Source organism: Notechis scutatus, chromosome 1 (assembly GCF_049901735.1).
Source record: "Notechis scutatus isolate UNSWTSFEM ecotype Mainland chromosome 1, rNotScu1.2, whole genome shotgun sequence".
In the NCBI taxonomy this organism is placed as follows: domain Eukaryota; kingdom Metazoa; phylum Chordata; class Lepidosauria; order Squamata; family Elapidae; genus Notechis; species Notechis scutatus.
The window spans coordinates 215,567,495-215,583,125 of record NC_142009.1 but is presented as its reverse complement, the minus strand read 5'-3'; the positions used below and the strand labels follow the sequence as shown (position 1 = coordinate 215,583,125).

The window sequence follows — 15,631 nt, the reverse complement described above, 5'->3', positions numbered from 1 at the left end:
CAACCCGAAGGGGAACGCTGCCTATATTATTACTTTGCAACGTTTGGAGGCAGTAAATTGTTCTTTTTCTAAACCACAGAGGAATTCACTGCAGCGTTTGGACTTTAGGCATGGGAAGAAAGAAAGGAGAGAAAAAACCAGCTTCGCAATAGGCGTGTATTGCTCCCAGTCGCGGTATTGCACAATGTTGCTCAGAGCCCGCGTTGTTGCAAGTTTGGGCAGATAACCACCAGCTGCGGTTGTGGCCGTGAGTCCGCCTCTCATGTCCTAAAGCTCCTCCCTTTCGAGGGGTACTTTTTTTTTGTTTTTTTTCCCCTTCCCCTTTCACTCTCCGTGAGATATTGCGGAATTAGTCGCGTGAATGACCCGGGGGCACTCCGTGGCTACTTGCTCGATTTGACATGATTGTCTCCCAGGCGGAATGAAGGAGGGGAAACAAGCTACCTACGCCAGCAGGTCTTGCCGGGGCTGGTTTCTTGCTAAGTGTTGCTGCTGTTTCCCAAGGTGCAAAGGTTAGTAGTTCCTAAACGGCGAAGAGGTCCTTTAAATCCGAAGGTGGATTTGAAGAGAGGTTACTCAGTTTCTCGTAAAAGCAAGCATGTTGCTACCCTCCCTGAGTTGTTTAGGGTTGGTTTGTTTTTCATTCCCCTTAGAGATTAGGGAGAAGATGCTGAGTAGGATGCTGTGTTTGTGACTTTTGACTGTTTCTGAACTAATAATTTTATTTATTAAGTGATTCTCTGTTTGTGAATCCCCTCGGATGGGTTTTGCCTGAAGAGAGGCAGTCTATATCACATAAAGACCGTTTACAGCTGCTTATTGAGCCAGGATAGGTTTCAGACAAGGTATATATGATTATTAAACCATTAATTATAATTTGCTTTAATATGTGTAGCTGTCATTCTTTATATGTTTTATTAAGCCTGTTCCTAGACCCAGCATGCTAAACCATGATCTATTTAACTGTAGATGATTGAATCTGCTACAGTTGGCTGAGTTCTTACAATATGCTAAACTGATACCCAATAAATATAAATTGCATAGTTGCTCTCTAGTCAGCACAATTGTGGAATAAGTAATATAAACAACTAGAATACAAAGTACAATTAGGAGTGGAGAATAAATAGTTACTTCACAAGAAACAATAAGGCTTTGTTGGGCCATTGTAAATGAACCGGTTTACAAAGTTAGAAATACAGAATCTTAAGAAATATATTTTCCCCCACTATTTTTAAAAAAATCTACAGATTCAAAATATTTTGGAGAAAGCTCTCTGTATAAATAAAAGTTGTATGTCTCCTGAAGCTGAAAAGACAGTTGATACCTATAATGTATTCCAGGGGGTCCCCAACCCCTGGTCCATGGACCAATATTGAGCCATGCAAACAAGTGAAGCCCCATCCATGGGATGCAGGCAGCACGCAAAACCATGCTTCCTCCGGTCCACAAAGAAACCTCTATCCATGGAATCGGTCCCTGGCACCCAAAAGATTGGGGGCCGCTGACATATGCAGTAGTAAGCTTCTCTACTTTCTCGGTATTCCTGAAAAATGCTGAAAGTTAGTTTGTATCGAAAGCTTTATATTAATATATAAGATAATAAGGTATGAATGGTGCCAGGTAGTTCTGTATAATGCCTGGCACATTTCATTTCACCATAGGCACATAGAAATACTGCATAGATATTTATTTATTTATTTTTTACTATTGTCACTTATGTTTATGCAGCATTTAATACAGTTGGTCTCTTAATAACTTAATGAGGAAGGTGTTATTAATTTTTATCCCACTTTATGCCAACTCAAGTTTGTGAACATACCTAATATTCTTGCCTGCTCAACAACTAGCCTGGGAGATTGGCTAAGCTAGGGATGTCACACTTGTGTCATCACGGTGTCATCATATGATTTAGCCAGAGGTGGGTATTCAGCAGGTTCTAACCAGTGCTGGAGAACCAGGAGCAGAAATTTTGAGTAGTTCAGAGAACTGGCAAACACCATCTCTGACTGGAGATTTTACAGTATCCTTCCCCTGCCACGCCCACCAAGCCACGCCCACAGAACCGGTAGTAAAAAAAATTTGAATGCCACCACTGGATGTAGCGGGACTGTTTCCCCCTTCGCTAAACTGGACGGGGCCAGCATGTGACACATCCGGCCCACAGGCCATGATTTTGACACCCCTGGGCTAAGCTGTGAGAGACTGGCCCAAAGTCACCCAGATGATTTTCATGCCTCAGGGAGGCCTAGAACCCAGTCTCTAGGCCAGAACCTTAACCACTACATCTATAAACGTGTATATCAGTATAAAATATAAACATGACTAAAAAGAACGAAACTAAAAAAAACAATAGCAGTTTACTGTTGGGCCAAATATTGAAGTATCAACTGGCAAACTCTACAAGTCCCAGTTCAAAATTTGAAAATGTTTTGTAAAACTGAACCGTTATCTACCAAAAGAAGTAAAATAGAACAATCCTTGCTGGTATATTAATAAATGGTAAAGAAATAGCAATAGTAGCAAAACGTGTCTTGGTAAAACAAGCGTACAAAAAGACATGTGCTAAAATCTCTATTTGTCCTACATTACAAGGACAGGTCTTCTCTAAAATAAGTGAAACTGAGGAAGGGAGTGTCTGCTACTTTATTCCAGGAAGGGAACTGGTGGGAGAGTAATAGATACTTGCAGTTAAATTGTGTAATGGTTTCTGTAGGTAAAGAAAAGGGCTGCTGAATGATCCAGGAATTAGCCTCTGGAATATTCCATATAGTACTCCTTGCTTGATTAGAGCTAGGTAGCATTTTGGGGAGGAACTTATTGCCCTGGTTGATTCATTTAATATTTTCTTCTTAGACTTCTAATTTGAAAAACAGCCACAACACAAACTTCCATATGCCATCTTATACCCGTATTAATTTCTGTGGGTGCAAGGATATTTTAGCTGCAGAATAGGGGTCTGTGGTGGACCTAACTTGGTTAAATTTTAGTAACAACTTAAATGCATAGAACACTTAATTGGGTTGGATCCCAGCAAGGGATTACTGGAAATTTAGGCAATGGGAGAAATGCAAGTAATCTTAAATTTTAACAGACTTCCTTCTACCCATTACAAACCGCCCCCCCCCGCCTCAAGTGTCTGCTCTAGAAGATAGGAAATTATCCACAGTAGTGGATTTTTAAGATCAGAGAATAATTCTATCAACAATGGAAACTAACACTGTTGATAGAATTATTTTCTTTCATTCCACTATCAGTGTTCTGTGATGATTTAGAAAACGATAGATAGATAGATAGATAGATAGATAGATAGATAGATAGATAGATGATAGATAGATAGATAGATGATAGATATGTTCTAAAGCTATCTTATAAATTCTTAGAAAATAAATACTGTACATTTGGGAAAGATGTATGTATAACCAATAATTTTCTAAACAATTACGATTTCTGCATTTGAAAATTACATATAATCGCAAAGTGCTGATTATCAGGTATATTACATGTTATATTTTCATGCTTTATATTGGCATAAAAATTGTGGCTAGTACTTCTGTAATGTGAATGTTCAAATTATGCTTATTTTATTGTCTAGGGTTAGGGTTAGGTTAGGACCCGTTTTGGCACTTCTGGTATTTCCAGAAGTCCCATTTTTCGGCCTCCTGAGGCTGCAGAGGCTTCCCTCAAGCCTCCAGGAGGGTGAAAACAGCCTCCCCCGAGCTCCAGAGGCCCTCTGGAGGCTGAAAACAGACACTTCTGGTATTTCTGGAAGGCCCATTTTTCGGCCTCCCGAGGCTGCAGAGGCTTTCCCTGAGCCTTCGGAAGGGCAAAAACAGCCTCAAACTGGCCGAAAATCAGCTGGGAGGTGTGCACATGCGCAGTGCAGGTAAGTTTGGCTGGGGCTCGCGTGCACACACAAATGGCTCTGCATGCCACCTGCGGCACGCGTGCCATTGGTTTGCCATCACAGGTCTAGGATTTTATTTTTATATTATTATTTATTATTTTATTGCATTTTATCAACAACCCACAATAGTGTGTAGTAGCACCCTTTCAAAAATATGTAAAATGAGTTCACATCAAGACTAAATGTGGTTTGAGCTGAGCATGATTCCAACTACTGTGGTTTTCGAATTATAAGTGAGCCAAGCCAGTTATTTCTCGATAAACAGTCCCTAAAAATCTGTAGATTACTGTACTGCTTGAACTGAGTTTCATAGTTTTCTGAGTGTGTTTTAAATGCTTGCCATTAATGTAAACCTGTGCGTGAGCACAGAGAAAAATCATTTTTTAGGGTTCAGTTTTGTTGAATTATTTACAGAAAGGAAAATTAAAATATATTGTAAACCTATTTCATAATCCCTATTTGCTGTATAACTTACAAATATATTATTAAAGCTTTTAGGAAATGAGCAGCTTTTCTCTTGGGAAAAAAAAACCTGAGAAACTAAGCTAAACTTTTAAAAAGTATGTTGACTGATATGCTCCTAGAAATAATATTGTTTTGTCAGATTGATTAAAAAGTGGTGACTTTTAGAAACTTCTGTTCTTTAGTCACATGATTTTTCTCTTTTTCCCATTTCTAACACAAACTATTGCATTTTTCACAAGAAACACTATGCAACAAGATATTTTCCTTTGTCACCCTGGTGATTATACAAATTTAGATTCCAACATTGCAGAAAACTAGCGAGTATTAATGGGAATAAGACAAGATTCAAATGACCTGGTTTCAGTATATGTCAGCTTTCCTTTGGTAGGTAGATCAGATAGGAAACATGACCAAATAAGTTAATTCTATTTTAAAGCCTACATTAACAAAATCTTGCAAGTCTAAATGTACAAATCTCCCATGTCTCCTTTACAAGTTGAGGAAGGATTCCTTCTGAGCCTCTTGCCCAAACCATTAGGCACCTGTGTGCTATGGCCTCTCTTACCTGGTTGTTCCTTAGGCATCATTTCTTCATCCTATCTCTCAAAGTCTTTTTTCACATACAGTGTGTTACATGTTACATTTATTATAAATGTGATAATATTATTACATGTCATACTTACTACATAAAAAGGTAAAGGTTCCCCTCGCACATAGATGCTAGTCGTTTCCAGCTCTAGGGGGCGGTACTCATCTCTGTTACAAAGCCGAAGAACCAGAGCTGTCCGAAGACGTCTCTGTGGTCATATGGCCAGCATGACTAAATGTCAAAGGCGCACGGAACGCTGCTACCTTCCCACCAAAGTGGTCCTTATTTTTCTACTTGCATTTTTACGTGCTTTCAAACTGCTAGGTTGGCAGAAGCTGGGACAAGTAATGGGGAACTCACTCTGTTATGCAGTGCTAGGGATTCGAACCGCCGAACTGCTGATCTTTCTGATTGATAAGCTCAGCATCTTAACCACTGAGCCACTGTGTCCCTCTACCTACTACATATATACATTATAAAACTTGCATGTTACATTCAGTCATTGCAAAATGATCACAATTTTAAGTAGATTTTACATGAGGAAAAACACAGCATTTTTTACGTATCTCCAGTTCAATACAGTAAAACCCTAGGGATATCTTTAATACATGAACCTTGGCATTGTGATAGACTGATGTGTATTACTATGTTGCAAAGTGGGAAAGATTGGTGTATGTTACTGTGTTGAAAAGTGGGAAAGACAGTGTGAAATGTAGCTTAAAATAAAGAATTTCTAGGATTTAGTGTGTAGAAGTGTGTGTATAATTTCTGTGTATCCTTATGTACTTGTTCAGAATCAGAAGTCACATTCAGCCTTGTGGCCTTATAAATCTAATAAATAGACTCTCTTAAGCTTCAGAGGCTATTTTACAAATCTAGGTACACTTTTCCTTATTTTACTGGAGTAAAATATGCTTCTATTTGAGTTAACATTAGGAATGGAAGATAAAACCCATATATTGCATATGGCATATAAGAAATGAACAAATCAATTACCCAGATTACGGGTGTTTAATTTGAAGGTAGGCCCAGTATAAGAATTTTGATTTCTAATCTGTCAGGAGTGCTCAAAAGTTTCCTGTAGAGTGTGTGTGTGTGTGTATGTGTGTGTAGATGTAATGAACATAACTAGGGTGATTTTAGGTATAGGATATAATTATGTTCTGAGATTACTTTAAGTCTGCATACTTTTTGTAGCTCCTTGAGCTCCCCTGTAACCTTATTCCTCAAAACATAGATTGTGATAAGTACCGACTGAGAGCTTCCCATTCTGTGGAAGGTCACTTTCAAAGAATTTAAATCAAGCCAGAAGTAAATATGAAAACAAACTTGTTAAAAAGAAACATGATGAAAGTTTAGCTTGCTTATTATGCTCTGTAGATTACTGATAAATGGCTTTGTTTTTTAGTAAAGCAAAGTTCCAACATGAACTTTATTTAATATAAAAATTTCAAATGTTATCAGGAACTGCGTCTATCTACAAATAAATCTGTGTTTGGTTTGACGTGATATCTTGGCATATTGCTTTTCTATACATACAGAAAGACACACACACATGCCTTTTATATGGAACATTATTTGAATGCCATCTGCTACTGCTCTTGTTCTAAATTAAACCTTCGTTTATTCCTAAGAAAGGCTGAAAATGCAGGTGTATAATCAGGCTATGGATCTGGTAACATCTTGTGGCTACTTTGTAGATGGACATGCTTTTAATCCTACCCCTCCATGAACACTATGGAGCAATTCTGTTTTTTTAATACCTCAGAAAAAGGATGGAAAGTTCACAAATAGAAGACAGTAACATCTGCATACCCCATAATATACCATGAAAGAAGCAGGATTATAGGGTGCTTAACTATTAGAAAATATATCTGGGTTTGTTTGTTTTCCCTTTCATAGGCTGTTGAGAAATGGTGCTGAGTTGATAAACCCAGCAGTTCTGGGAACAGCATGAGGAGAGCTTAATACTTTGCTCAATGCACAATATCTCCAGCCTAAAGTAGCAAGTGTTAAAATTGTTATTAGCTCAGTATTAAATGAAATGTGTGGTTGTGTGCATTTTGGACAGAGCTTTCTTCTAGTAGCTATGATTAGGTCTACAAACTTAACTTCATTTCAAAGGGCAAAATATAAAATTGGAGGAATGTCCTCTATTGGATACATCTTAAAAGGAGTTGCATCTTATCTTGTCTCACAAGGCTGCCGAAACTAGTCTGCAATCTGGAGAAAGGATTGTTTAGTTTAAGTGTTTCCAGTAAGTGCTAAGCACCCTCCAAATCACATTTTTCACTTTAAATTTGAACTGCTACATTGCCATATTACATGTGGAACTTGGTTTAACCTTAGAAGGGCTGTGCAGATGATAAGAAAGTACTAGAGGTGTGCAAGACATTTTGACCTTGAGGTTCTCCAATACCATTGTTTCTTCTTTGGTTTTCCTGCACATGTAGGATCATTATTATTGTTTCAAAGTGTTCTGGCCATTAAACAGGCGTAATTTGGATTTTTGTTTCTAGATCTGAACAAAACATGCCATTCTGTCCTGAACATGAAACAGATTTTTGCTGTTTTAGAGCATTGCTTTGAATGTTCTGATGATTTCCAACAATTAAACTGTTTTAGGGCCTGCAATCGATCTGGACTTTTTCCCCCACCTTAGCTAATACAGCATCAAGGACGTGTCATGTCGTACTCCTATTGGTTTAGATAGAATTGGGAAATTTTGAGTTTGTGTCAATGGCTGGATGGGTTATACATGTATTGTGTTGTGCTTTATTTTGTAGACAGTGCAAAGGTATGTCTGCATGTACGCTCAATTGTGCTTCACATATAAAACATTGTTAATGCTGTGGAAGCTGTGCACTATGTTAACTTGGTTAATTTGCTAAGCTTTGCTATACTTGTACATACTCATGTCCTGTTGATTTATGTATTTAAATTTATATATATATATATATATATATATATATATATATATATATATATATATATATATATATATATATATATATATATATATATATATAAATAAAGATTGGATGATATATGAACTCTTATGTCTCTTCATAATGTGAATTATATTCATGCAATAAATAAACATGGGAACATTTTTTTTGCCAGACTGCAACCATCTCATATAGCCAGGTAAAAACATCAGCAAAGAACATCGCAGTTGCTTGTATCAGGCAGGCTGTAAAAAAAAAAAAAAAGGCCTACTAAATGTAGAACTGAAAAGTTGGCCAAACATATTGAAACAAGCAAACAAGAACCGATCAGAATGTTTTGTTAAAATCCTTGTAAAGGAATGTTAAACAAACAGAGCATACATGCACTATGTTTGTGCTTTCAAGTCAATCCTGATTCCTGGTGGCTGCCTGGACAAGTCCCTCTAGTTTTCATGGCAAAATTTCAGAAGTACTTTGTCATTGCCTCCTTCCTCAGGCTGAGGGTGGGCCTGGCCCAAGCTTACCCAGCTGGTTTCATATCTAAGGCAGGACTAGAACTCACTGTCTCCCAGTTTCTAGCCTAAAGCCCTAACCAGTACACTTAACTAACTCTCTGCACGGACTAGGGATTGAATTATTCTTTCAGTTAAGATAAATCAAGAAAACTTAATCATGGCTAGTTAGTCTCACACAATTTCTACCTTTAGTGATGCCTCTCTATTTAACAGCCATAGTTGAGTCAAAAACTTAAAACTATTTTACAGAAGTTAGACCTAGGTTTAACTAGGAGGTAATATTTTGTCTGTGACAATGATGTCTCCAAATAGCTAGAGCTTTCGGTAAGAGTTCAGCTTATTTATTTTTAATGCCACCATCATTATTTTTATAAATCACTTAAGCAACAGACATACCTAATACTCCTCCTTCCTCCTATTTTTCCCACAACAACAATCCTGTGAGGTAAGTTGGGCTGGAGAGAGAGTGACTGGCTCAAAGTCACCTACCTGGCTTTCATGCCTAAGGCAGAACTTGAATTCACAGTCTCAAGATTTCTAACCTTAACCACTAGACCAGCTGGACTTTCCAAGTTCATTATTTTAAACACTTAACTCCTTCCAAGTTAATTGCTTTGCAATAATAAAATCTTCATTGGAATGTAATGATGAACTTCAGATAATACCCTAGAATTCATATGAAAAGAGTTCACTGTTTACAGGAAAATAAAAAATTAGTTACATTTTTAGTAGTCTCAATATCTATAAGCGGGGGGATTCCAATTTTTTAACAACTTGGGGCGGTGGTGGCGTGGTGGGGGGCAACCAAATCACTCAGCACGCTCCCTGCCGGCCTGGTGTGGGGGGGGGCGGCAGGTGGGGGGGGTGGAAAATGGTCTGTACTTTTTCCGTCCTTTTTCCTTCTAAAACAAAAAAAAACAAAGGGGGGAAAAAAAAACCCCCAAGGGCCCCCGGGAAGAATTTTCTACCTGCCAAGAATGTGGGGGGGGGGGGGGGGGGGGTTTTTTTTGGTCACCCCAGAATGTTTCCATCCTGCCCACAGGTAGTTTTTCTAAAAATTTCTGAACGGTTAGAAGAAGGTCTTGATAAACAAACCCCCCCCTTTTTTATAGGGGCTTAAAATCATTTAACGACTGTCTGGAATTACGATAGCCTCAGAAACAGTACTTTATGGCCCGTAAAGCACTTCAGGTCATTGCAAAATGTTGTACCACCATCCCCATGGTCATGTGATTGTGATCTGGGTGACTGGCAACCTGTTTGCACTCGTGACCACTTGCCAAGTGCCTCACAATCTTTTCATCTGTGTTTGTAATCTTCCCTACTGGTTTCCCCAGAAAGTCAATGTGGAGGGTGTTAGGGAAGGTTGCCACCTCCCTCTCGTCTCTGGGGGAGTGGGGCTGGCTGAAAGAGTTGCCGGCTGAGTGGAGCTGAATTCTTTCAGCAGGGTGCAGAAACAGACTTCAAATCCTGAAGATTTGAGCTCAGTTCCTGCACCCCGCCAAAGAAGATACCTTCTCTGCACAGAGGGGAGCTGAAACCTTTAGCTGTAAATCACCTTAAAGACAGGAAAGAAGTGAAGAGTATTGGGAACAAAGTAACTATACCCATCACTAAAGCCCCACTGATTTCTCCTTTCTGGTTGTGTTTCTTGATGCATCTTTGTTTCTAATTAGCCTTATTAAAATAAAGATGAGGAATTTGCATGCTTGCAAATCCCTCTGAAAACTGAACAGACTCTGGCCAAATTTGAGAGTTAGAGGATGGGGAAGAAGGAAGAGAACAAGCACAAAAACAGATTGAATCAAATATGGGGCTGCAAAGAAAAACGTTGCAGGAAAAAAAAGAGAGTCCTCAATACATTCCTATGAGAGAGGCAGTTGGCCAGTGATCCAGATTTTTAGCATCTGCTTTTAATCCCCCCCCCTTTTTTTTTTTGCTCCCCTGGACACATGGCCCAGAATGGTAGACAAACAGCTTGCCCAATTGCACACATACCTGAGAGGAGAGGTGAAACACGCCCACATAGGCACTACTTCATGGCATGGAAGATAATTCGTACGCTGCCTAGGGCTGCTGTTGGTAAAGGAGTTAGAAATAATTTCAGAAGCTATGCTCTCTATGACTTCCCTTCCTTGTCCCCCTGTTAAATGAGTAATAATATTATGAAGGGAAAAATATTCCCCAGTTAACTATTCTGTGATAATGTGCACAGTATGTTCTCAGAGTTCCCAATGTACTCTGTGACCTCAAAAGAGGGTTGCTAATTTATTTTACAGTTAATGTTTTTCTGATAGCTGCTGTATGTTTACAGCATACTATCCTACATACATAGTTACTTTAATCTTTTTCTTAAATAAGAACAGCTTACGCACACATAATAAGAAACTGATAGGAAATCTGCACCGAAAACCCGATGTTTTTGGTAATTGGCATATAACTATTACTACAGAACCTGCATTGCTAATATTCATGGTCAGAGGTGTGAATGACTTAGTTTTTACTAAGGTTAAATCATTTATCTGTTTATAACATCTATATGTAATTGTTTCATTGAAGAAAACAGCTTTTTATACTAAAATTGTTCTCGGTGAACAACAGACATTATTGTAATAATCCCAAAGGAAGACTTACCAATTTAAGAAAAGTGGGCGGGGGGGGGGGGGAACCTGCACACATATACGCAAAATCTTGTGCAGTGCTCAGCTTTTATCAGCCAAGGTCACCCTTTCCTGCTAGAGCCAATGATGGAAATTTCCCCCTCAGTATGGAAATATAAGAAACAAGCGCATTATTTTATTTTTCTTTTCTGTAAAATGAGGCAGTGGAGTATAGGGCAGTGCTTACTTGAGGTTTTTTTTTTATTCCTTGTTCCCTGCATTTCAGGGTAAAGTCTGCCTTGAGTCGAGCTGATGCCTACCTGAACCATATCCATGCTGTTTTCTTACCAACAAAATCAAAGTGGTTTGCCATTACCTTCTCCTGGAAGTGCTTCATTGTCTAGTCTCCATTTCAAGGATTTCCTGGTGATCTGTCCAAGTACAAATCAGTTCTGACCTTATTTAGATGGTCTAGGTGTTATCACCTACTATGACAGAATATATCTACTGAATGTTACAATGATGAAAACATGGAAAGTATTGTTAAAAACACTCTTCGTGAGCAGGACGAGAGCTTCTGTCAGTGTTATTGTGGTAGTTGAGAGCCAGAGTTTCTCGGGACAGAGATATCAATTATGTCACTAGCCACCAGTGGCCCATCTTCAAAATCGAAGTCCGCAATACACAAGAGCCCATTTTCAATTATTGGACATAAAACTATACCCATTCTTGGCCCATCGTCCACAGTTAAAACCATACCCATTCTTGGCCCATCGTCCACAGTTAATGGAGAATCTTGAGAAGATAAACATCATCACAGAACATTCTCTGATGCTATATTCATTGCTAGCAACACAGTTGAACAGATATTTCACCCTGAGTGCATGTAATAACTTAGTCCAACCTTCATCTAGTTATCATTCTCTGAGGCCACACCAAGTCTGGTAGGCCTTGCCTGCTCTAGAAGCTTCCCTATTCCTCCAGGAAATTTTGTCAACATCACTTTAAGGAACTGCTAGATCACACCAAGGCCTCCTACAACTCCTCTACTGATTGTCGTTATCAGGAACATCTTCTATCATTGTTGGAAGATTAGATCTGGGTTTTTTACAGATTTCTTCCTTCTTCGTGAACATCTGAGATGCTGGATACCAAGTTTATTGGACTCTTTCCTATGACAACGCATATCAATCCTGTGGCTTTTCAACTTGCAGCTTTTTACTGCATTAATGATGCCCCAAGGATAGAGGGGGATTTAAGCTTCACAGCTTAGTTGAGTTGAGTGTTTGTGATTGTCTTTGTTAGCCTAATTATTGAGGTGAGAACTTGAAATGTTGGGTGAAAAAATCATGGGACCATCTACCATCATATGTTACTTCAGTCGCACAAGTCACAAATGGAGCTCCAAGGACACTACCTGCGGACAATGCCAAGACAATATATTGTCAGAGTAATTCTAATCTGAAAACTTGCATAATTTGTTTGCTGACTATTCTAAACTGTATTAGGAGAAAATAAATTCAAAGAGAAATTGAACCAATGTCTCGATTTAAGAATGTTGAAACTAGTTCCAGATTCTAATATAAAATCAACCAATAAAGCTAAGGATTCTTCAAATCCCAAAATGCTGTAGCAGAACACTGTGTGTGTGCAATAAAGGTCTGCTTGCTATTTTGAGGCCTCACTGAACTGGTTATTTTATTTAAGGAGTCCCAGATTATTATGATGGAGCCATGAAACTTTTTTCACGTTGGGGACTGTATTTCATCTAAGGAGGATAGAGGCCACATGCCAAAAAAGATCATTTAATTTTTCCCTGAACACCAAAATTGATTTAAGCTTAGTTAATTAAATATAGTTAAAATGTGTCCTACAAGTTTACTATTTTTCCCTTTTGCCCTGCCTCTGAGCTTTATTTTTAATAGTTTGAGGAGAAATATCAGTGATATTTTAAGCTTTGGGAGAATCGCAGACCATGTATGTATGGAATACGAAAGGCTTATAAGTTAGAGAGGTTTTCCATACTGGGAAAAGTTAAAAAGCATGAGCACGTCAGTATTAATGGTATTCTCCAGCAGTTTGAGAATTATGCCTTAGTAATCTTGTATCTTTAAGTTTTCCAATGGAATTTCAAAAGTGTCTTAGGACAAGAAGAATTTATTTTAAATCAGTTAATGAAAAAATAGTAAACAATATAGGTGAAACAAGCACTTCTCTCTTTCTCAAATAATAACTAGGTATTCACCGTAGCTCTGTTATCCAAACTGAAGATACTTATTATGCCTAACTTACTTCCCTATTATAACCTTATTTTCTATTTTACCCTTGAATTCTAATATGAAGATGTAAATACATATTCAAATGGACTGCTCTTAAACTTTGCATGGCAGGGAAATTGTGCTAAAGATTAAAAGCTTTGAACAAGTTTGTCTTGTTTCCATATGCTTCCTGAATGATAACTATGAGGAAACAACTGAAAATATTAAGATGTACTGCCTAATGAAATTCTTTTTTAGCAACCAATATTGTAGTATTTATTGCTCAAACTAAAGAACTTGTATGTGTTTCTATGTAAGGTACAATGTAATTTTTTTAAAAAAATGGTAGGGGAAGAATTATCAAGCCCACTAGTGAAAGAGAACCATGAAAAGATATGATGGAGATTTTAGCCTATTTTATGCAAAAAGTTAACTATGAAAAAATAGACTTATTTTGCCAAATAAACGTGGATATATCTTTTTACCACTGTTTGGTCGATGTCAGTATAATCTAAAAAAGAAATAACATTCTAGGTTGTACATTCATCTTAATAACTGAAATTCTTTCCATTAGTCACAAATCTTAATTTTTCCATCTATGTAAGTCCAACCTTATCACATTCCACATTATTATTATTTTTATATAACTTTGAATTTTTATTAATAAGAGTAAACATTATGGTTGGTATGTGAACCAGATCTATATAACATTTTCTCAAAACTTAGCTCCAACTCTCAATACTTTAAGTCATAATACTGCATTATTTTGGAGTAGTTCAAGGAGGAGATGCATGCTCATGTAGTTTGCAATTCATTTTAGGAGGGTTTTTGTTTCATTAAAATGTTATGTAACAATTTATTATTAACAATGTAACAATATATTATTATGATTTAAATTCAGCTTTTGAAATAGTTGCCAGCCCTTTTTATGACTGAAGTTGACCACATAGCTTTAGATCATATAATGACAAAAAATGATAAATGCAAATATATAGTTCAGCTATGTTGAATAGTTCTAATATAGGCAAGTCATATGAATAATGAATCCCACGAAATGATCATGTATTTGAATTTACATTAAGTGATATGACCGTAGAAAATATAGTAATTGATTCCTGTTCAAGAGAAATAGGCAATAAAATATTTTTAAACATAAATGTTATAAGCATGATAATGAAATATTACAGTAAAGGACAAAAATAATATACTTATAATTTAACTTTATGGCTAAAATCACAGAGGAGTAGTAGTAGTTTTGGAAAACAATACACACACACACACACACACACACACACACATATATATATATTAGATTCATGCATCCAGCATCTCATTATATTGAACTATTGCTACAACCATGTTCATATTGTTCAGTTACATCATTTTTTGTTTTAATATAACAACAAACCTTTTTTTAAACTTGTTATAGTATTGTTTATTTCTGACTGAATCTTGCTTTTCTCTATTTTGCACCCACAAAGTTTACCGGTGTTTCGAACTTCAATGATGCATGCAACTAGACTCAACCGCTAGCCTCACATTAACTGTATTTTGAGTGCATCAAATCCTAATATCAATTTACAATTCACATTAAATCAAATATCACATTATTTTAACTCACACTAATCATGACCCATCTATAGTAATTCTTGTGATACTTACATTAGAACAATTCTTCCTAGCAGTCCCAGCTATTTTGGCCATATTTTGTGAATGTTTCACCTAATGCTTGCTCAACAGGTCATAATGAAATTCACTGACATTAGTAGACTAAATTGTAAATAAAGAAATAAGTTAATTAAACACCCTGCATCAAAAATGCATGATGATATGGCTGAACTCACATATCGCACTAAGCCAAAATATGGTTTATTTGAAATAGACTTGAAATGCTGTATAAATCCAGTTCCTGTGGTTTGTAAAATCAGTATGTGCCTTAATACAATATATGAAATCAGTCTGTGGTTAAGGAGGGATTGAATGATGGTTACAACAGGCAATCAGAGTAGGTTGGTTTAAAAGGTAAAGTGACAGAATATATTAGCTATAAAAATATTGATAAGCGTCTTTTTTCTCATTTTCAGTTTATTAGTTTTGGAAAATGTAACAGTATGGGGGGGGGGGGAAACCCTAAAGAAGAATTGCTTGAACAAAAACAATGCAAGCTGAGACAGTATTAACGTCATTGAATGAGTTTCAAATAAGATTGGCCAAGCGATTGCTCAGAAGCTTGAACCTAAATATTTGCACTGCTGAAATATGTGACATCTCTTATAAAGATGAAACATACAATTCTGACAACATTCTGAATCAGAGAGTGATTAATGCAATCTGTTTCATACATGAGGAGGT

At 37.2% G+C, this 15,631-nt stretch overlaps 1 protein-coding gene across 9 annotated transcripts in view; it reads left to right on the top strand.

Annotated features, from left to right (window-relative positions):
- The window catches only part of KALRN (kalirin RhoGEF kinase), a 554,985-nt gene that overhangs the window by 454,561 nt on the left and 84,793 nt on the right, over positions 1-15,631 (top strand). For 2 of the 9 annotated variants that reach the window (XM_087950198.1, XM_087950197.1), the window contains exon 1: positions 200-512. The exons of 5 other annotated variants lie outside the window; for them this stretch is intronic. In XM_087950198.1, the coding sequence (XP_087806324.1) occupies positions 422-512 (91 nt within the window). In that variant the 5' untranslated portion in view covers positions 200-421. Of the gene's footprint in view, positions 1-199; positions 513-15,631 lie in introns of those variants that run through there. 2 more of the 9 variants (XM_087950200.1, XM_087950199.1) reach the window with 1 other exon arrangement.